This window comes from Urocampus carinirostris, chromosome 19 (genome assembly GCF_059441175.1).
Source record: "Urocampus carinirostris isolate Australia breed hairy pipefish chromosome 19, RoL_Ucar_1.0, whole genome shotgun sequence".
NCBI lineage: Eukaryota > Metazoa > Chordata > Actinopteri > Syngnathiformes > Syngnathidae > Urocampus > Urocampus carinirostris.
Genome location: NC_142367.1, coordinates 23,156,630 through 23,180,587, shown reverse-complemented (window position 1 = coordinate 23,180,587; position 23,958 = coordinate 23,156,630). Strand labels below are relative to the sequence as shown.

Genomic DNA, 23,958 nt, shown 5'->3' with positions numbered 1-23,958 from the left:
TTCCACCCCTTTTCTCTCTCTCTCTCTCTCTCTCTCTCTTTTTTTTCCCCTTTTCTCTCTCTCTCTTTTCCACCCCTTTTCTTGCTCTCTCGCTCTCTTTTCCACCCCTTTTCTCGCTCTCTCGCTCTCTCTCTCTCTCTCTTTTTTCCCCTTTTCTCTCTCTCTCTCTCTCTCTCTTTTCCACCCCTTTTCTTGCTCTCTCTCTTTTCCACCCCTTTTCTTGCTCTCTCGCTCTCTTTTCCACCCCTTTTCTCTCTCTCTCTCTCTCTCCTTTTCACCCCTTTTCTCTCTCTCTTTTTCACCCCTTTTCTCTCTCTTGCTCTCTCTCTTTTTTACCCCTTTTCTCTCTCGCTCTCTCTCTCTCTCTTTTCCTCCCCTTTTCTCGCTCTCTCTCTTTTCCACCCCTTTTCTCCCTCTCTTTCCTGCTCTTTTTTACCCCTTTTCGCTCTTGCTCTCTCTCTCTTTCACCCCTTTTCTCTCTCCTCTCTTTTCCACCCCTTTTCTCGCTCTCTCTCTTTTCCACCCCTTTTCTCTCGCTCTCTCTCTCTTTCACCTCTTCTCTCTCGCTCTCTCTCTCTTTTCCACCCCTTTTCTCTCGCTCTCTCTCTCTCGCTCTCTCTCTCTCTCTCTCTCTTTTTCACCCCTTCTCGCTCTCTCTCTCTTTCCTGCTCTTTTTCAACCCTTTTTGCTCTCGCTCTTTCTCTCTCTCTCTCTTTTTCACCCCTTTTCTCTCTCGCTCTCTCTCTTTTTCATGCCTTTTCTCTTATTTCTTTCTCTCTTTCTTTCTCTCTAATCTACTCGTCGGGCCCCCGACAGAATGTTTGTTCTATCGTGTGCCCCGCCAAGTTCAAATGAGTTTGACACCCCTGTTTTAGACCCTGCCATATTTGTCTGGCATCTTGCTGCCACGCTGTACTGATTCGGGACTGGTTTTTGTTGCTCGTTCAACCGCCGTGCGCTCTGGTGCTTTCGCCGTCCGTCATGGTGCTCATAATTCGGAGGAACGTGCAAAGGGTCAATAAGAATGATGGTCAACCACCTCATCCAATTGTCCAGTAGCTCATTTGTGTCCAGAATATTCTGTTCCTACAAATACCCTGCTATTTATTTTTTTTTTGCTTTTATTTTGAAAAAACGACTTCCTGACTGTCAATCCAACTGTCATGCTATTTTTTTGCGTTCAATAATTTTTTGAAATATGAACAGTTTTGTCAATTTACCATGTTTAGGTTTTTTTTTTCCTTTTAGTGTCATTTAGCTAGCATGCTAGCAACTATTTGGCAAAAATGAATGAAATGTTGAGGAAACAGTTCCAAGTATATTCAGGAAGTTTACGATCAATGTATGGTGGAAATCTTCTTTTCTGAGGCGAACTAATTTATTGTTTTACACTTTAACAGGAGATGAGAGCTTATATGTAATACGCCATGAAAAATATGTGATCAAATAGGTCAGGGGTGTCAAGCATGCGGCCCGCAGGCTGGATCTGGCCCGCGAGACAACATTGAGAGAAGTACAAGAGGAAGAAGAGCTGTTGTCTTCAATTTAGATAATGGCGGCGCAGAAGCCAGGCGCCACTCCTAAAGCTCTTAACATTTTCTTTAACTCTTTGTCTCTTTCTCTCTCACTTTTTTTTAATGTTATCTCCCTCGCTCAACCTTGCTCCTTTTCTTTAGTTTTTCATTTTTTTCTTCTGTCTTTTTCTATCCCTTCATTTCTCTCACCATTTTTCTCTTTCTAGCTTTTTTTCTTTGTTTGCTCTCCTTTCTTTCTTTTTACTCTTAGTTTTTCACTCTTCTCTTTTTATCGGCTTTCTTCATTTCTCGTTTGCACTCTTTCTAGCTTTTTTCTTTCCATTCTTTCTCTGTATTCTTTTTTTCTTACTCTTTTTCTGTCTTCATTTCTCTCTTGCTATTTCTCTTTTGCACCCTTTTTAGCTTTTTTCTTTTATATTTTCTTTCTTTACTCTCTAGTTTTCCCCTCTTTTTCTCTTGCTATTTCTCTTTTGCACTCTTTCTAGCTTTTTTTCCTTCCATTCTTTCTCTGTATTCTTCTATTTTTCTTTTTTTAACTCTTTTTCTGTCTTCATTTCTCTCTTGCTATTTCTCTTTTGCACCCTTTTTAGCTTTTTACTTTCATATTTTCTCTTTTTTTACTCTCTAGTTTTCCCTTCTTTTTCTCTCTTGCTATTTCTCTTTTGCACTCTTTCTAGCTTTTTTCTTTCGATTCTTTCTCTGTATTCTTTCTTCTCTTTTTCTGTCTTCATTTCTCTCTTGCTATTTCTCTTTTGCACCCTTTTTAGCTTTTTTCTTTTATATTTTCTCTAGTTTTCCCCTCTTCCTTCCTTCCATGGCCACTATTGGTGTGTGTGTGTGTGTGAATGGGTAAATGTGAAGCACATTGTAAAGTATTCATTGACTTGAAAAGCGCTATAGAAATGCAGATCATTTCATTCTTTCTCTGTATTTTCTCTCCTCCCTCTTCTTTTACTGTTTTTCCCTTTTCCCGTCTTCATTTCTCTCTTGCTATTTCTCTCGTTTGCACTCTGTGGCGCCTGGCTTTGGTGACATCAAGTGGAGATATCTGAAACTGCATCTTATTTTCCTCTTGCACTTCTCAGTGTAGCCTCGCAGGCCCGATCTCACACCGGGTGCACTTGAAATCGTCGAAACAGCTTGAAGAATAATCTCCTTTTCGAATCCTTTCAATTTCATGTTTTTAGTCATTAGATTTACAAAATGGCGAAGCAGGAACGTGATAGTCCGAAATGAAAACTGATTTTCAGACTTGAGCCGCTAGAGGGAGACATTTACCCAAAATGTAGCGATGTTGCCGTCCTGCTTCCTTTACGATGCTTATTTTCAGAATACAACATTTAAACAACATATTGACGGTTTTCGATCTTCTAAATATTATTTTATCGATACAAATCCGGTGTTTTCACAAACGTGTACGCTTTTTGGATACACTGTAAACATGTGACACATTCGCAATGGAATTCGGCGTATTCTGACCTGATTATTTTAAAGGGACAGTGTGTTATTTAGCACCTCTTACTGGTCAAAAAACACGTCATGAAAGAAATCGTATTGATTTAAATAGAAAGTAAAAAATATGTCAACTATTACATAAAAATACCTTTTATAAAAGATAGGTAAAATCACTTAAATAGAGCTGACATATTTGCCTTTCATCCTGCTGCTACGGGTACCCATAGCTCAAAAAAGGCTGGGCAGGAAAAAAGTCAAATGCTGGGTTTGGTCACATTGAGTGTCTGTAGTTTGTATGCTTCCTTGTGCTTTATGGCACTTGATTTCACAGCAGGGGTGTCAAACATCAGGCCCGCCAAGGGATTCAATCAAGCCCTTTTTTTCCACTCTTTCTCTACCTGTCCCTCCCTCATTTTTTTCTGGAACTTTTTCTATTTCACTTGGTTTATCTCTTTTTCCCTCTTGGTCATTCTTTATTTTTTCTCTTTTTCTCAATATTTAACTTTCTTCTTCTCTCATATTCGTTCTTTCTTGCTCTTTCTATTATTCTCTTTTCTTCTTTCACACTTTTCTTCTCCTGTCTTTTTTCTGTTTTGGTATCTTTCTGGCACTCCTTTTAACTTTTTCTCTTTCCCTTGTTTTTTTTTAAAATTTAACTCTGTTTTTCCCTCTTGGTCTTTCTTTTTTTCTGTCTTTCTCTTGCTCAGTCTTTCTTTAACCCTTTCTTTTTTTCCTCTTTCTATTATCTCTTCTTTTACAGTTTTCCTCTTTTTCTGTTTAGGTATCTTTCTGGCACTCTTTTTTTTATTTTTCATACTTTTTGGTCTCTTCTTCCCTTGCTCAGCCTTTCTTTAACTCTCTCTTTTTCTCTCCTCTTCATTCTTTTTTGCTCTTTCTATTATCTCTTTACTCCTTTCACACTTTTTCTCTTTTTCTGTTTAGGTATCTTTCTGGCACTCCATTTTTATTTTACCTACTTTTTCTTCTCTTCCTGTTTTTGGTATCTTCTTTCTCTTGCTCCGTCTTTCTTTAACTCTTGTCTCTTTTTCTCTCATCTTTGTTCTTTTTTGCTCTTTACTTTTCACACTTTTCCTCTTTTTCTGTTTAAGTATCTTTCTGGCACTCCATTTTTATTTTTCCTACTTTTTCTTCTCTTCCTGTTTTTGGTATTTTCTTTCTCTTGCTCCGTCTTTCTTTAACTCTGTCTCTTTTTCTCTCATCTTTGTTCTTTTTTGCTCTTTACTTTTCACACTTTTCCTCTTTTTCTGTTTAAGTATCTTTCTGGCACTCCTTTTTTTATTTTTCCTACTTTTTTTCTCTTCCTGTTTTTGGTATCTTCTTTCTCTTGCTCCGTCTTTAACTGTCTCTTTTGCTCTTTCTATTATCTCTTTACTTCTTTCACACTTTTCCTTGTTTTCTGATTAGGTATCTTTCTGGCACTCCTTTTTTAATTTTTCCTACTTTTTCTTCTCTTCCGGTTTTTGGTATCTTCTTTCTCTTGCTCCGTCTTTCTTTAACTCTGTCTCTTTTTCTCTCATCTTTGTTCTTTTTTGCTCTTTACTTTTCACACTTTTCCTCTTTTTCTGTTTAGGTATCTTTCTGGCACTCCTTTTTAAATTTTCCCTTTTTCTTCTCTTCCTGTTTTGGGTCTCTTCTTTCTCTTGCTCACTCTTTCTTTAACTCTGTCTCTTTTTCTCTCATCTTTGTTTGTTTTTTGCTCTTTCTATTATCGATTTACTTCTTTCAAACTTTTCCTCTTTCTCTGTTTGGGTATCTTTCTGGCACTCCTTTTTTAATTTTTCCTACTTTTTCTTCTCTTCCTGTTTTTGGTCTCTTCTTTCTTTTAGTTTCTCTTTCTCGCCCATGTTCTTTCTCTCACCAGTTTTCTGCAGTGTGGCCCCCGAGTGCAGGGTTATCTATTGGTCAAATGACACACACGGCACCTTTAAGGAAAACTTGAAAATGATCAAGTATCATTAACATCCAGAATCATTGCTAGTGTCACGTGGAATGTTCGAAAAGGCAGACATGGTTTGCATTCAATACAAAATAGTTGTGGTTTTATTCTTTCGGGGGAACAACTAAGTGTCACTCATAAAGTCATGTTATCTACAGGAAAGAAATAAGAATTCTTTACTCATCTCTCATACTGGCATTAAAAACCCCAACCTTTTTGTAGTTTTTTTCTACTCCTTTCACATTGGAAACGGCCCCCCGTCAACAATCCTGCAAGAGAAATGCACGTTAAATGCCGGTAGAAAATCTTAATAACGTGAATAGAAATGAGCTTCTGGGAAAAGCATCCGGACCTTGGATTCAATTTGCTCTCGAGGTTGTCGGCGACACAGCAGTGACATTTTGTTGTTTTTCTTCATTGAAGTGGCTGACACAACATTTTAAAGCAGGGGTGGGCACATATTTCATTTTTCTCATTTATGAATAAATGTACATGCAGACATTTACCTTTGTTTTTAATAAAATTAGCTTTATCGAATTGGTTTGCTAACGTTTACATTGAATATTTAGTTTTGGAGTATGTTAGCTTGGTGTTTTTGTGGTATTTCCAGAGTGCCATTTCTAGAATTTCTTATATTATTGTATTACTGTAGTTTATTTTTGTAGTATAACAGTATTAAACCATATCAATATTATTTTGTAGTATTACTGTATTTCTGTAATACTATTTTGCAGTATTTCCATATTAAGTGAAGTCATGTTTAATTGTGCTGCACAGGCCAGACTATTATAGTATTACTGAATATCTGCAGTAGTATTTCTGTATAAATACTGTAGTTGTTTTTGTAGGATTACTATCCTGGAAGGGGGATTACCCCACCTCAAGGTTTCCTTTTTCCTCACGCTGAGGTTTTGAGTTTTTCCTTGCCAGCATGTTGGTTTCAGATCAGGGGATGGTGTCATTGTAATCCTGTGCAGTCCTTTGAGACATTTTTGCGATTAAGGGCTATACAAATAAATGTGACTGGACTTACTGTACTAGTATTTAAATAATTGTTGGGTATTTCTTCTCTTTGAAAAGAAAGCAAAATATTTTAAGTCCTGGTTTTTAAAACATTGAATTGGTACTTTGGGGGGATTTGTCGTATTTCTATCATAGCGTTTTTGTCATCGACACTATGGAACCAAGTTAGTACTACTTTATCGATTAATTACACTACCGTTTAAAAGTTTGGGGTCAAATGAGTTGCAAAATAAATAGAAAGTACAGTCGAGACATTGAGGTTACTTAAAGAAATATATATAGAATCCCAACTTTGCTTTTGTTTCCAAGCAACTGATAACTTTTTGTTTTTTCCCCCCAGTCAGTTGTGCTTTCCCTCTGGTTTAACGTCACTGCTGGTAGAGGTAAGATCTTAAGCCCGAGCCTGACCTGAAATTCCAGTGGGGCCCAAGATGTTAATCATTACGTTCGGGCTGGGATCCTTTCTCGCTGACCCTTTTGTTTTGTAATTATCCACCCGTCATTGTTCTTTGATTCTTATTTGTGGCGTGTGATGGAGAATTTGCACAAAGGATTCACTCTTTCTGTAATTTAACGCAGTCCGCAGCAGCGCATGAAAAGGTAAGACAGACAAGAGCTAAAAAAGATCAAAAATAGCAACTACAATCATTCATTGGTTTCTTGAAAAGTTATTCAAAGAGTAATTGCATTCTAAAACTGTCATTATTTTAATTGTTGATTTGTATTGCAAAAATAATATTGGGGATGCTGCAAAATATTAATTTTAGATAAGTCTTACCTTAGTGACTATATTAATAAAAAAATGAATTTCTTGCTGTACAACTGATGGGTTACATTAATCAAAGAATTTGGTAATAGCCTACATGCCAACAATTTCTTAAATCATACTAAGTGTTCATTCTAAAAATTATTGACTGTGTGACAGAGAAATTGAGAACAATGAAGGGTGGATAATTAAAAAAAAAAAAAAGCATGAGAAACAATCCCAGTCCTCACACATAAAATATGATATTTGGGGTTTTCTTTGGGCTCAGTCCCTCAAATCAAGTTCATTGGTCGGATTTTAATACCTGTGGGACTGAAATGGGTTGGAGTTTAAGCCTGGGGCAGACACTGGATTTGTTGAGGATTTATTTTCTAGTGCAATTCTTCCCAATTTTATAGAAAAACAAAACTTTCTGTTTGACTAGCCCTTTGGGAATCTTTCGACAGGATATTATGGACCTCGTGTGCTTGGCGTTCCACAGTTGGAGGAGTCCGGTCTTCTCGAATCAAAGAAAGAAAAGGGCGCCTCGTTGCACCCCGCGGAGGAAAGTGCAGGTTTGTTTTTCTGTAAACACAAATATCCACTTGCCTCTCTCCCCCCCTCCTCGCAACACAAATACAGCAGGTTGTGGATCTGGAGAGGGCACAAGGGGGGAGCTTGTAGGTAGTGTAGTAGGTAACAGCAAAAGAGGAGGGTGCAAAGTTCTTGGTTTTTGGCGAGGACATTTGTGAGATTTAGGATTGTTTGAGGCGCTTGCGGGGCGGTCCGAGGAAAGGGCACTGCGCCGAGGCGAGTGAGCGATACGCTTCAGCCACCAAGTGGGGGTGAGACTCCACCATAGATTTCCAGCCAGCCGTCTCCATCACTTCGGCAGCGTGGCTGGGTAGAGAGTGACAGAAAACGAACCGTTCGGTTGATATTGTACAAAATGAAACGCAATTTTGGTGAATTATGAATGACTGAGCCTTACATACAATGCTGTGAAAAGGTATGTCACCTTCCTGATATGTTTTTGCATAGTTAATTCCTCACAGAGGTTTCAGATTATCAAACAGCCCAAGGAAATACTAAATGCACTTTTGAAAAATTATATTTTTGTCCTTAATAAAATAAATGATCAAAACCTATATAACTATGTGAAAACGTAGTAGTCCCCTAAACCTAATAGCAAGTTGTGGACCACTTTTGGTAATAGTAACATAATAAATCAAATGTTTGTTAATGAGTCAGAATGGTGTGGAAGAATCTTGGCCCACTCTTCTTTACAAAACTGTTCCCCATCTGCTATCTTGGAGGATTTTCTAGCATAAACTGCCTGTTTAAGGTCACAGTGCAATATCTCAATTGAATTTTAATCCAGGCTGATTTAGCCATTTAGATGTGGATTGCTGGTGTGTTTCAAATTGTTGTGCTCCTGCATGATCCACGAGCGCTTGAATTGGAAGGCACCGTGTTCTGCTAAACACCAGAATTCATTATTCCATCCGTCCTGCCTCAGGACCAGGTTGGCAGAATAAGGAATTTTGGTGTTTCCCAGGACATCCACCCATCAATTCATGGCCTCAAACTCAAACATCAGCAAGTCCACCTCTGAATGGCTCAAAAAAGGTTCTGGGGTGGCCATGTCAAAGTCTGGATTTAAATCCAATTGAGATGCTCACTCAGTTCATGCAAAAAAAAACCTACATTATGCAGATTTGTTACAGCTTTGCAAAGAAGAGTGGCCCCAAATTCCCCCCACGGCATTGTGAATACATAATACTAATAATTATTAAGGTTGAATTTCTCTCATCGCTACCAAACGTGTGATTTGGTTTAGAGTGCAATTACTTTTTCACATACAGTCTAAGGTTTATTTTGTGCCCTATTAAATGCAATAAAATTGTCCAAAATGCATTTTGGGTTTTATATGTTTATGTTTCGAAACCCTTGTGATTGATAAATATGCATAAAAATACAGAAATTGGGCCAAATTAGAGGTAAAATCTTAAGTTCAGTCCATTATCTTACTTCCGCCACACAAATATAAAAAAAATTCAAGTCATCGATCGGCCTAAAGCAGGTTTGGACTTTTATACTCAATTTTATATCTAGAGCAAATAATTCTTCACGGCAATATAGGTCAACGGGAGGCTAACTTTTCAGCAGCAAAAGGTTAAAAAAAAATATCAGATGGGTCAAACTAGGAGGAGGATTATTTAATTTTCATACAGTTTTAAAATCTTATACCTCAGCCAAAAATGAGAGAACATAAACTTTCACAATATACTTACAAACACGTTATATTTTATCTGATAATTGTTTAAAAATAAATTGTCATCAAATGAATACAAATTTTGTTCAGTTTCTTTAAAAAGGAACAAGTCATTATTTAACCCACTGCCACTATCTCCTGGCTTATGTCATAATTGAATCATTGTCAGTTCTTCTTGATACACGTGCAAGTATGTACATTTCCTAGACACTCATGGATAAACCTATTTTTTTCTTTTTCATGCTACACTAATAAATAAAAACAAAACACCACCATTATCACCACCTCTAATCGCTATGCTGTATGTAAGATAAAAGCAGATCATTGCAGTGGAAAATAAAGCATAACAGCTCTTTAAACTCAGTTTGGCATTGTTTACACATATATAATAAATATTTAAAGTGTTCTTAAAATTGTTGAAAGGTAAACTATAATCTGATATTCTTTGAAAACCTCAAAATAAATATGTTCTAGATCATGTTTTTGCATGATATTCAATTAACATCTTGATAAATGAATAGAACAATGCTTTATGATTTTTTTCAGATTAGGTAGGGACCTGTGGATAAAAATTGCATTTTAACCATATCGTCTAACTACTATCATAAGTGCCAAGGTCATTTTTAAACTAGGAAAAAAAAGTTTAAGTCAAGATCATGAATTCGGCTGGGATGCAATTTGTTTTGTCACCTACAATATAATTGGTTGACCGACTTGGATACTAGTGAAGAATGTTCAGCTTTTAGTGGGAGGTTAAGGTGGGCAAAAGTTTCCTTTTGGCCCAATAAAGTAGAATATTTTCTCTATTAAATGTGTTAACAATGCCCAACTGAGTTCAAAGAACCTTCCAATTTTTTTCTACCGCAGCAATCTGCTTTTATCTTAATTTAGGCAGCACTGTACCAGGACTCACACATTAGGAAGCAGGAAGTCGGGAGAAAGGGTGGAAAATAATTTTATGCTCGTTCTTGTTTTTTTTGTTAGTGAAGCCTGGAAACGGTAAAACAAAAAAATAATTCATAATAATTGAGGAATGAGCTGAGTGTGATTATGACTTTAAACCAGGAGACTGCAGCAAAGAGTAGCAAAATTGTAGCCACTACCTTTCGAGTTATGTGTGTAAAATTGTTCTTAAATTTTTACCAGTTTCGTTTAGCTCACACACCGTACTTTGCCAACACCTTGGATAGGTTAAATTAAAATACTTTTCAGTAACTTACTAGTTGATAAAGTCAACGGCTTGCGTTTTGAGTTGATCTGCGCTGTGCAGGTCGGCCAGGATGAGGATCTCGGCCGCGTTCTCCACCGACAGGCTGGTGCACAGGGCGTCCTCGCACATGACTTTCAATCTCTCCAGAGCGTACTGCGGAACAAAGAGGTACATAATATACAGTTTGGTCGCAATTCAGATGCCGGTTTGCTATTGTTCGCTTAAGACATGGGTGCCAAACTTTAGCTCATGCTAGAAAAATCTCAGAGGCTGGACTAATATTAGAATGAAAGAAGGGCGAGAGAAGTGAAGCGTTGGCAATAGTAATGCATGTAAATGCCACAATAAAGGCAGCGAGCACAATAGAATACAAACTATAGAGACTCAAAGTGACCAAATTGCATAAAAAAATGTTTGCCCAGCCTGTCACAAGGTTCCTGTAGCAGCAAGCTAATGGACAATTACGTTAGTTAGGTGAGGCATATGTTATGTAAAGTAAATCTCCCCCAAAAATTAACATTTCAGTATTTAAAAAAAAATGCATGATTGTATGAAAGTTCATTGATTTTTGCTTTTTATTTAAAAATGTTTCTTTTTACCACAAGGAGGTGCTAAAATCTAGTGTTTCTTTAAAATAAACTAGATTATCTACTGCTTACCAGAGTAGTTGTTCATTATTTGTTGTTTTACCGTTATCCGCTAAGCAGGTAATTTTGTTTAGTGACATTTGAAATTACAGGGACTCATTGAGTAAATACATATCGCTAATTAACACATCAAACATTTTCTAATTTTTGTATTTTCTTCTACCACAACGAAAATGTTCAAAACGAACTAATTTAGGAATTTTTAAATATGATATACTTGCCTTGTCAAACTAGTTTGAAGAAAACCAATCTAGCATTGACGCCAGAGGTCAAATAAGAAAAATAACAACCAGTGACAGGTCATTAAGACATTATACGAAATTTAAATTGTATGGAAAGTGTTCTTTTTAGTCAGCTAATTTCATGCAGATTCGAAAAAGAAATAATTTCACATATGCAAGCAATTCTAGTACTGAATTTTCTTGACTATAAGTCACACCTCTGGCAAAACTGACAACAAACTGTGACTTAGTCTGAAAAATATAATACTTTTTTTTTCCCCCGTCTATTTTTAGTTTTGTGCAAACACATTTACATATTTTTTTGCTTAGTGTTATTAATGCACTTTTTTATAACATAAGCCAGTTTCTAATCTATGCATTGTAAATGTTTTTGTCTATCTATCCTGACAGTTATTTATTTTTGTTCTCTTTATAATCTTAAGACATTGCATAAAATATTTACTACGTTATCAATAACGATTAAAAACTAATCTTTTCAGAGCTTCTCAACAATCAAAGTAGTAGCTAAAACTTCATAAATGTTATATGCTATGAGCCATTTTTCTTAAACCTGAAAGTTGCCTTGTTGCTACTTTGTCAATTAAAGTTCTCTTCCAGGGAGCTCTTACTTTATCAGCAGCAGCCAGCAGATCGTCGGCCATCTTGTCGAGATTGGGGGCTTTGTCGGTGTAAATGAAGCACATCATCTCTTTGAAGACTTCGGGCTCAACGTCGTTGATTTCCACGCGATTCTGACAATAGAAGAAGAATAAAGTCCGTTTTTGAATTATTGCAATTTCATTTTAAAGGTCTACTAAGAGGATCACCAAACTCTAGCCATTTCTAGTCAAACAATGAGCTACTGTTTTTAATAGATCTATTGGATGTTGCAAAAGCCACTCCACCCATTGAAGAAGAAGTCGCATTTACAGTTCCGCAACAAAGAGCCATTTTTACAAACTAACATTCCAAAGTTATTTGATTTTAAATAGAAGTCCTCGTTTAAGGCAATTATATTGCAATCGCCTGGTTTTCTTGTTGATCTGTATTCTTTGGATGGAACATAGGCTAAGAAATTTCGTTTTTTTTTTTTTTTTTTAAATACCAATCTAATTAAAATATTAATTCATACAATAAAAACTAGGTGAATTGGCCGGTCCAAATTGTCCCTAGGTGTGAATGACCGAGTGAGTTGTCTGTCCCTGTGTGCCCCTGCCCACTGCTTAATGGGATGGGCTCCAGCACCCCCACGACCCTACTGAGGATAAGCGGTGCAGCTAATGAGAGACAATAAAAACCTTCTGAAGTAGTTCAATTACATTGTTTTTTAATGCAAATGATCAAATTTAGTGCTTATGGATATTACTTTGCTATTACTCTTAAAGGGTATTTGTATATTGTATTGTTCTCAGCTCAGGGATGCTGCTGGAAATGTGAATTTCCCTGCGGGGATAAATAAAGTACCTATCTAAAGGTAGTGCCTTCCCTCTGCCACCATCTCCTGGCTCAAAGTCATGATTGCAACCTCAGTCAGCTCATTCCTCAAGTTGTAATAAACATTTTGGGGGTTGGTGTTTTGAAAATGGCCTTTTCTAACCTTTACCATTTTTAGGTTACACTAACAAAAAACCCAGGCACAAGCAGGAAATTGTTTTCCCTTTCCTCTTTTCTACTCGCTGATGTAAGAATGTTAGTCTCTTTGAACTCATTTGGGTATTGTTAACAGATACACAACAAAGATTTTCTACTATAATCGTTTTAAAGACCCCCTCGAACAATGCACCTTTTGTTTTTAATTTCTTAACACAAGGATACTGCTGGAAATGTGATTTTCCCTACTGGGGATGAATAAATTATTTGTTTTATTTTTAAATGAATATTTTGTGTTTCAATACCATGTGGGTGAATAGGTCTCTTTACAAAGACATTGAAACGCCACGCAAATGTGAAAAAATGGATCGACTTATGTCAGGGGTCTCTTAACGTGGTGCACGCGAGCCGGTTCTGAAACAATTTCAACAGTGCTTATTTTCTAGTAAAGATTTTTGTGGTTGATAATAAGTAATAACAGTTATTTTATAAATGCATATCAAACCAGCTGCCTTTGGTGCTAATTAGAAACAAAAAGTAGCTCTCAGCTTAAAAAAATGTTGGAGACCCCTGGCTAATGTTACCTATTTTCCTCATCTATTGCCAAGGTATCGGATTAAGACTCTCTATCAGCATATACAGATAACTAAGTACATCGATCAGCTATTTTTTTTCTCTCCATCCCCAGAGCAAATGTTCTAAAACCAATATGGCCCGCCACTCAGTTTTAGTCTACTAGCTTACCTTTTTGCTTTCCTCCATCTCATGCTCAAACATGGCGCTGAACACAGGAGAGCGCGCTGGCAAAAAAAAAAATCACAGTGTGACATGAATAGAGGGAATCTTCACGTGTTGGCGTGCAAGCTGTGCATCTACCTGCCAGGATTGCTTTGTGGGCCTGGAATTCTTGGCCAGCCACGCAGAGCGAACAGTCTGTGAAGCGGGAGTTCTCCCATAAGCCCCCCAGTTCGTCGGCCAGCAGGCAGTCGGGAACCTTCACCATGTTCATGGTGTTCTGGCCCGAGATGTTGACCGAGTCCTGCACCACGCTCACCTGCACGTGCAATTCAAACACTCAACGCGTACCTTTCATGTAAAAAACATATTTCCAAAATGAACTCCCCATTGGTTTATTCAACAGTTACTTTAAGTGTAACAGCTCTCTAAATCAGTCAATGTTAAATGTATTGCTACTTCCTGGCAAAATTAAACAATATTTTGGGGCAGGGGATAAGTGTTTTCTCCAAACAGATAAAAAATAAAACACTAAATGAATGGACAATGCCATGTACAACTAATGATGAATACATTTTTTTGAATAATTGTTGTGGCAAATACACTTGCATTTGTAGAAATTTAGAAAGACTTGCTTACAGTAGTGGGAAAAGGTCGGGTAGACATCCTTAAATACTCTTGGCAGACATTAAGTTTCCTTGAAGATAGCGTGCAAGGGACGGGACGCTCTGTACTTGATACGTAATACAGACTTTTCTCTCGATTATCGGACCTCCAATTTCTACAACATAATCACTTGTCAAAATAGATTGAATTTGAATTAATAATTGGAGCCCTATAAATTTTCTAGTTACTTGGCATTATCCATATTTTGAAATCATCATTAGGGATGTTTGATACAATGTTTCTTATCAAAACAACTGACATAATCCCTCTTTAAATTGAAAGAATTACCAAAACATTCTACGATAAGTTTTTTTTTCAATTTGATTATATTCACAACAATATTCCTGTAATTTCTACATCCTGATACTCGTACATAGTATAAGTACTCTCCCATCTCTAATGATATTAAAAGGAATCAGTGTAAATAAAAGTTTAATTTGATATAAAAATGATAAATTGCCCTTATTGAATGGAATATGAAGGAAAAATACAATAATATTATAGATTTAATGCAGATTCTCTCAAAATAGTCATTTTTTCAAGAGAGAGAATTGTTTTTATATATATTAGTGGTATTGGTATGTGCAAGCAATGACCACTAAATCCAAAACGGTCAAAAATATATGGTATTAAACCTTCCTCCAAATAATCATTTGGGAGACTGAATAGAACCTTTCGTAAAATACGTAAAATAAGTTTTTGAGAAATACTTTTTGGTAGTTATGCTGACCTGTTTTTCCAACTATCCGGACTCATAATTTTGCATTTTAAATAAAGTTTTGAATGTCTAAACGAAACAAAACGGCTCCATCCTGAGCAAATACTTTGGAAGCATACCTCGCAGAAAAGCGTGAGTTTGTCGTCGGGCAGAAGGCCGTTGGCTTCGTCGAGGAGGAAGTCTCTCCTGATAAACTTTTTAAAGCCCCAATCTTTCCCCTGCACAAAACGGTAAGCCCTCTGGCTTTCTGTGTGGTCATGAAGGGAAAACAAAAACCATCAGTTGTTGGGCACAAAAACAAAACAGAGTGAAGGATGGGAGTGCTCACCCATGGCTTTGGTCTCCTCCCCCTTAGCGTTGAGGATGGAGAACTTGAACTTGGCTCGCACCTCGGCCTTGGGACAGCTGACCAGCAGAAGGTAGAGGGACAGGTAATCTTTGCTCTCCTCGTCCAAGCCTTTGGGGTTGACACGCAAACACCTGCAAAGGAACCGATGGGGTCGGGGACGTAAAGCTCATGAAGAAAAATCCGGAGCCTTTTGGTCGGCTTACCATTTCAGCTTGTCATTTGCCCCGGAAGAGAAAGTGGAGCTCTTGATGACCTCGCCCATTTCCTCACGACAGAAGCTGAAGTTGTTGATGGTCCACATGTATGAGAATTTCACCACTTTAATCTGAAGCCCAAAAAACAAAAACAAAGAATGAATGACAGGAATATAAATGACGTTGTGGGAGCAAATCGAAATAGATTAGGGCGTGCAGAACTGGTGCCACCACTGCACGTCTGTATTAACACTGCAATAGTAAACACTGATACCAATAAATAAAGACACATGATATTTTAAACTTGAGTTTCAATTCCCCTGTTTCATTGTATGAACTCATTCAGTGCCATAGTACCGTAGTTTCCGCACTATGAGGCGCACCTAAAAGCCTTTATTTTTTTCAAAAGCTGACCATGCGCCTTATAATACAGTGCGCCTTATTTATGGATCAATATTAAGTCGCAAAGTCTTCCAACTAACTTGCAGCCGCCGACTAGATTTTCCCCCGAACGCCAAGTAGTCGGCGGTGTATGCTGGGATTTATTTACCGGCGTTTCATTGGCTAACCAATGTGTCAATCATCATTTGAATCGATCACTATTGGCTAAAGTTATTCGGAGGTCAAGGGGCGGATCCTTTTTATCATTTACAGGCTTCCATAGGCTTGAACGGCAAAACAAAGGCTGCAATTGGCCGAAAAAGATGTGTCAATCATCAGTTGAATCGATCACTATTGGCTAAAGTTATTCGGAAATCAAGGGGCGGGTCCTTTTTATCATTTACAGGCTGGCATAGGCTTAAGCGGCAAAACAAAGCCTGCAATTGGCCGAAAAAGATGAATGTGTATAGCACGTGGATGACAGCATACAGAAAGCATTTTTTACTATTCTGTATTTGTAAATATGTTATTATCCTGGATTTACTACACTCACGGATATAAGAGGACCATGGCTGCACATTATTATTGAACACAACGACTTCGGTGAGCTGCTCCGGCTATATATTTTCCCTGTATCTTGTTTCAGACTGAACTCGATGTTTCTGTGATAAGCGGTGCAGATAATGAATGGAATGGAGTGTCTATTTTTAAATTAAACTCAATTCCAAGTGTTTATTGTCATATGCACAGTAAAGTTGCGAGCGAAAAAGAAAATAGAAACTAAGGAATGTTTGGCATTTCTTGAATCCCAAGACTTTAACCTTCCGAATGATGAAACGATGCATTTGAGTGACATCGTACGGACACCGCATCCGCACGTGTTCTCGACACGTATTTGCGTCTTTGCAAGCTTTGGGAATGTTAAGGGGGTAATAAATTTGACTGAACTATCTGACTGTTTTGTCGACGTTCCCATTGTAGCGCCTTATAATTCGGTGCGTCTTATGTATGTCAAATATAGGACCAAAAACTATTTTTTCGGGGTGCGCCCTATAACCCGGTGCGCTTATAGTGCGGAAAATACGGTACATGAATAAGTTAATAGAAACCTTTTCCCAGAGTGCCAAAATGTAAAAGTGTTTTTTGTTTTACCTTTTAAAAAAAAAAATATAAAGCATTTGGTTCAGTTCATCATTAAGCATCAAGCCTTTGGGAATGATTTCAGCATGATAAATCACCATTATATGACAGGAGTCAGATCTTCTGTCCACACATCAAAGAAGCCCCCACTTCCAAGTCTTGCTTCCTGTATCCAGCAATTGAAGTGTGCAGGCAGCCCCGAATGGCAAGTAAAGGCAGTGTGGTCGGATAGTTAACCCTTCGAGATTTTTTCTTAAAAAAATGATCAAGTCATGTTTGGGGCAGAGAAGGACTATGTTTCGTGTATGTCTAAGGGGAACGCGATTTCCGTAGTGACCGAAATCAGATGATCAGATCCGCAGAAAAATCGGGTGCTGAAAACTTGCTAAGTTCATGCATAAGTTCAGTGTTCTTGCAATAAAATATTATTTTACAAAATCAAAGTGCTCTTGTGTTTATGGAAAGCATTATTTAGATGTTGGAGGGAATCACAACCAATGGTAAAAGCTAGAAACATACTTTTTTATATAATGAAAGACGAGGGTTCACTATTTCTTTTGACATAACCTATGCCTGTACAATTTCAAAGTCAAAACGGCAAAATTAGGCTGGTACTGGATTTTCCCATTTGAGGGTAGCGTCTCAATTCTGGGTCTCATGTTACTGGTTTGATGAGAGTATTTCATGGATAACATCTGCTTAAAAAGATGTAGCCTACCTGAGTGTAGCACCAGCTCTCAGCCACAGGTCCGCTGGACATTTCCGCCGGGGGAGGGGGACTCGGGACTCTTGACATCGCCTCCCGGAGCAAAGGTTTCGGCTTCAACAGATTAGGAATCCGTTGTTCCCGCTCCTCAAGGCTCCATGTGGGACCGCTGGTGAACGCCACAGACGGAACGTCGTCTGAGAACTACAAAGAAGAACACGATCCATCGAAAGTTCCACTTCCTTAAATATATCTAATAAAAGGATTGTGCAGTCTAACCCTCCTGTTGTGTTAAGAATAGGCACCACTAACTACTGTTAGCAGGTCAATTTCGACCTGGGGTCTAACTCAGTCCTCACCACCACAAAGAAAGGAGTATCGCTCTTGTATTTTGATTTTATGGCCCCCGAGACCCATCAGTTATTACATCTTATAACTTTGAAACAGGTAACTGGCTACCCAAACGCAAACTAAGTGTTCAGAGATAGTAGAATGTATTAAAAAAAACAGCATAATGACTTCAAATACCGTATATCAGGGGTCACCAACCTTTTTGAAACTGAGAGCTACTTCACGGTTACTGAATCATACGAAGGGCTACCAGTTTGATACGCTCTTCTGAAATAACAAATTTGCTCAGTTTGCCTTTAGTTATACATTATTTATAATGATTAGTAATACTCACCTATGTAAAGACACTGATCATGTTAATGATTTCTAACAATGATTATCAAAAATGACAACAAGGTGGGAAACAGATATCAATATTCAACACTTTATCTCTATTAATCACAGTATTTGTTACATTTTCAGATGATCACTTACATCACTACATTTTAGCAAAAAATATCCCATTTGCACAAGCCACTGACATGCCCTGTTAACAAATCATGAACTATGTTGCAACATGTTTCAAAAAGTTAACAATTATGTAATGTTAAACAAAATCAACTTACATATTTTTAAATATGTAATACATTTTTTATTTCACATTTTGAACTAATGGCCAAGTCTGTGTTATGTTTAACAAAATTATAACTTTTAAATGTCATGAACACACTTTTAAATTGAACACAATTCTTCAATATTTTAATTCAACTTTGCCATGGCACTACCATGTTGTCACTGACTACATCTGGTATCCGTCCTTGGTTAGTGGGAAGACTGGCATTGCATGCTGTTCACCAGTGTGTTGTAATCTGGTGTGTAACTTGACACTGCAACTGTGAGTGAGTCTCTCAGATGTGCATCAGTGAGGCGTGTTCTGTGTTTGTTTTTGATGAAGTTCATGTCAGAAAATGCTGATTCACAGAGATAGGTTGAGCCAAACAGGCTGGCAACCTTCATGGCTGCTGTGCATACTCCACTGTACTTCTCTGTGTCAACAAGGCGCCAAAAGTTTGGTGCAGCCTGGTAGGCTTTGAGATGGAGATCATTTTGCAATGTTATAATTTCAATCTCCACCTGTCCAGCATCCAAGTTGAACGTTGCACTTAACTGCTCAGCAAAGCATGTTGTGTCCCCATTCATGAAAGGGTTGGAAATGAAGAACACACATGGTTCAAGCTGATGAAGGTCACAAAACCTATTCTCAAACTCTTGCCCAAGTCTGTTTATTACTTCAATGTACTTTTCTGCCACTTTTTCAAATGTCTCAGATGCAGAAGCATTGTCTTTCAGCACTGACTGCACAGAGGGAAAGTGCAGAACTTTTTTTCTCTGTAAATCTGCAGAGAATGCATTCATTTTGGCTTTAAATGCATTTAAAGCACTTATCATATCGACAACAGTCTTACCTTTGCCTTGCAGCTGGCAGTTCAGGAGGTTTAATTTCCCAGTAATGTCCACCAAAAATGCAAGGTCAAGTGTCCACTCTGTGTCCTCTAGCAGTGAGACATCTTCGCCTTTGGACTGCATGAACTCTTTGATTTCACGCAAAAGAGACAAAAAACGATGCAAAACTCGTCCTCTGCTGAGCCATCTGATTTCTGTGTGTAGCAGTAGGTCCCCATATTCTGCTGACATCTCCTCTAATAGTACCTTGAAAATCCTGTGCTGCTTTGCTTTGGAGCGGATGTTGTTGATGATTTTCACAACGGGAGTCATCACGTGCCCAAAGCCGATCACTTTCGCACACAACGCCTGCTGGTGAATGATGCAATGGTAATGCAGAAATTTGGGGAAGTCTGGGTCACGTTTACAGTGAGCGATGAAACCTGTCTGTCGGCCGACCATAGCAGGAGCCCCGTCTGTTGTCACCGCTACCAGCTTTTCCAATGGCACCTTTTTCTGCACGAAAAACTCCTTCACCGTGTTATAAATGTCAACTCCTCTCGTAGTTGTCTTTAAGGGCAGTAGTGTCAGGAGTTCTTCTTTTGTGGAGAAATCATTAAACACCATCCGGATAAAAACCAATAACTGCGCTGTACTGCTGCTGTCCACGGACTCATCGCACTGGAGGCTAAACCACTTGCACTTCGCCAGATCCTGCTCCAACTGATCGACCAAGTTACTGGACATAGCTGATACTCGTCTTGCCATCGTAGATGCCCCCAGTTGGACGTCGGAAAGAGTGGAGATTAGGTCGCTTCCATTTTTCTCGTCTTTAAATACAGTGTTAGCAATTAATAACATCGCTTCTTTGACAACTTCTCCATCTGTAAATGCCTTTTTTTTCTTGATCAGAAAATGTGTAGCTCTAAACGAGGCTTCGGTTGCTTTTTGTGAGTTTTTGGCCGGCCTCGTAAAAAAAGACTGTTGCTTACCCAGAGCGGTCTTTAGCTCACGGGCTTTTTCTGCCCGTAGGGCGCTTGCAGGTGGATATTTATCATGGTAGCTTTTGTGACACGTATTGAAATGTCTCTCCACATTGTGCCGTTTTGCTGTCGCCACGGTCGTCCCGCAAATCAGACACACGCAGGTTTCTTTTACAGTCGTAAAAAAGAACTCCTCTTCCCATTCACTGTGAAAGAGATACGTTTTCTTTCTTTTTTCTGCCATGTTTTTGGGGTACGAAAGTGCATACAGCGCCCGCTAGCTTACTCTCCACATCCCACAAGCTCTACTTTACTGCCCATAGGTAAATATTGTGCGCGTTAACCTTAAAGTATTTTTAAGATAGTATTTTTTAAATCTATATACATACAAGTGTGATTAAAAAAATAATAGCAACAGAACAAAATTAATTTTTAGACGCAGCTCTCTATGAGATGTGCTATTTTTGGAACAGGCCCGCGGGCGACTCATGTGGTCCTTGCGGGCGACCGGGTGCCCGCGGGCACCGTGTTGGTGACACCTGCCGTATATACTCGCATATAAGCCAACATCACATATAAGTGACCCCCTAAAACCGTTTTAAAATAGCCACTTGCAAAATGAAATCCAAAATATAAATAAAGCATGTACCTAAACATCGATAATTATTTATGTAGTTAATAAAAATGAACATACTGGTAAAAAGCTATAATATAGAACCCTTTTTAACCATTTCCTCTACCTTTCAGCTGCGCTTCAATGGCAGACACTTGTACACCATTTTCGTATTTCGTTTATCGCTGTTGTCACCGTTTTCCAATGTTCTTTCCCTTAATACTAACTTTCTTGGGAACCATTACTATGGGTAGAAAAAGGAAATAAGACCAACAGGATCACAATAAAATGAGATCTGGTCCCTCTTAAATGCAGCAATTGATTGAATAGGTAGAAGAGATCGAGCAGGGAATTTATCGCCATCTATTGTTAAGGAGTGTAACTGACCCACTGTTTTTTCTTAAGTCATGTTTTTTTGTGATGTCTTTAAATCACAAGGAGTCTCAAAGGGCTGAACAAACCACAGATTATTGCAAACTACAGACTATTATGACACCATCCCCTGATCTAAAACCTACAATGACTGGTGGGCTATTTTCAAAACAGGTCCGTGAGCACCTCAGCTGTCCTTAGGGGGCACCCTGGTGTCTGCGGACACCACGTTGGAGACCCCTACGATAGATCATTTTACTAATTTGAGTATTTTTTTTCTTATGTTAAAACTAAAATCTGAAAATGTTTATTTTTTTCCCCAACACTCTAAAATAGTAATTTTAATGCCATCAGCAAAAATTATGCTCATTTACAAGGGAGAATGCTCAAAATTCATAAAATAATCTACTGTCAAGTCAAGTCATTTTTGTTTGTATAGCCCTTAATCACAAAGAGTCTCAAAGGGCTTCACAGGTTATTACACAGACTATTTTTTCAGACTATTATGACACCATCCCCTGATCTGGAACCAACATGAGGGCAAGGAAAAACTCAAAAAAACCTCAACATGAGGAAAATGAAGAAACCTTATTAGACATTTTGCTCCTTTAAAGCATTTTTCTAATCAAACGAAACCAAAATGAAAAAAAAAATGTTTTTGTACTAGGAAAGAGAAAAGTGGAAGAGCGATTATTTTAGAGAATAGTGAAACGGAGAAAAAAAATATATGTATAAATGTGTATCTTTTATATTATTCTTTTAAGACTACTAGAATTTAACAAAAATGATGTTCTGTCTTGTATATCAGACATTTAGCTCTTTTAAAGCATTTAAGGGAAAATATATAAAAAAAATATATGGTTAGAATTTAGAAAGGTTGTAGAGCTATTTAAAAAAAATAATGAAATAAGAAAATAGCATATTCATAAATGTGTATATAATCTATATACTTTATAAGAACAAATACTACAAATTAATAAAATGGCGTACAAAGCGGCATATCAGACATTGAGATCTTTTTAAGCATTTCTTCATGAAAATTAGTCAAATGTGATTTGAATTTAGAAAGGTTGTAGAGCAATTTTTAAAAAATTTAGAAATTAGGAAAGAAATTGTATATTTATAAATGTATATATTTTGTATACAATATACATAATGTATATTTTATAAGGATACTACAAATTAATAAAATGACGTACTGTCTGGAATATCAGACATTGAGCTCCGTTATAGTATTTCTTAAAGAACACCAAGATAATTTTTTTTCTGTTCTTTCAATTTTAAAAAGTTGAGCAGGATTTATTTAAAAAAAATCGTGAAAAGAAAAAAAATAGTTTATAAATGTATATATTGTGTAAGAAATGCAAATTAATAAAATAACGTACTGTCTGACATTATCAGACATTAGCTTCTTTAAAACGAGTTAAAAAAAATCAATAAATTACATTAATTTAGAAAAGTTGAAGAGCAATTATTAAAAAATACAGTGAAATATAATTACTAAAATTATAAAAATAATCTGCCGTATTGATTTTCACTTTGAAAATGAGCTTGAGTAACAAATGCAAATCAGTTCACCTGTGACAGTTAACTCTCATCCATATTTGAGAAGTCACATCTAGCAGGGAAAATAAAATTGAGCAGAATTAATAGAATAGGGCAAATCAATTCCACATTTATACATTTTAAAAGCAATAGTAGAAGAGACAAAATATTTGAAAATAAGCGTGCGCGCGCGTGCGCGTGTAGTGACAGTTAGCAGGTAGGCAACCTGCTACCACCAAGTAACATGTTCACATGAAAATAACCCCCCATTTTGGAAATATCTATCAATTCACCGTTAAAAGGAATAAAAAACAAAATAATGTCACTTTATTTAAAGACTGGAAAAGAGTCGGAAGTGTTGTTAGCACGCCCGCTAACTTCAATCAAACGAGCTAGCCGCTAGTTAGCCACCTAGCCAAGACGGGCGAAACACTTGGCAAATGGCACAAAGTGCAACTTTAAAACACGCCGCATTGACTTGGAGAGGGTTTTTTTCGAACCCTCAGTCTTTGGACTTGTCACATTTGAGTGTTATTAGACGACGGACTCACCTTTTGTTTTAGACTCGCTAGCTTTCCGGGCTCCTGTGTTGTTGTTAGCTATTAAGTAGAAGACCTGAAGCGTGTGACGTCACCGCAAGTACTGTGCTGGTTTTATGAATAAAACTCGATTTTTGCATCAGAAGTGAAGTTCGATGACGGTTTTACCACACGCCTTCGTACTATATTAGGCTGTAGTTAAAATAACCATTTTATAATCCGAGATTTTTTTTTCAGAAGGGGAAAAAAACACCTTTACTCATAAATAATCCCGATAGATCTCAATAGAATGAAAGGGCCTCGGACATAAACGTTACCGATGACACAACAACAAAGAACAAAGTAAGGCAGGGATGTCAAACTCATTTAAATTCGGGGTCCCATATGGTAGGGAAAAACACTCACGGGGCCGGATTGGTAGATGAAAAGAAAGGTGAGAAGAAAAAGTGGGAGAGATAGAGAGGGGAAAGATAAGTAGGGAAAGAGAGAAAAGATAGATAGATAGTTTAAGAAAGACTGAATGAAAGGGAGAAAGATAGCCAAAGTGAGAATAGAATGAGATAAAAGAAAGAGAAAAGAGAAGAGG

The 23,958-nt window shown here is 37.6% G+C and overlaps 1 protein-coding gene across 1 annotated transcript; it reads right to left on the bottom strand.

The window, feature by feature from the left end:
* Window positions 1-7,083: 7,083 nt before the first annotated feature.
* spop (speckle type BTB/POZ protein) lies at window positions 7,084-23,590 on the bottom strand. Its single transcript, XM_088323000.1, has 10 exons — window positions 23,385-23,590; window positions 17,560-17,751; window positions 15,330-15,451; window positions 15,106-15,257; window positions 14,897-15,024; window positions 13,535-13,712; window positions 13,403-13,458; window positions 11,698-11,820; window positions 10,211-10,353; window positions 7,084-7,615 (listed from the first exon to the last, which is right to left on the bottom strand). The coding sequence occupies exons 2-10, from the start codon at window positions 17,635-17,637 to the stop codon at window positions 7,471-7,473; spliced, it is 1,125 nt and encodes a 374-aa protein (XP_088179126.1). The 5' UTR covers window positions 17,638-17,751; window positions 23,385-23,590; the 3' UTR covers window positions 7,084-7,470.
* Window positions 23,591-23,958: the final 368 nt, after the last annotated feature.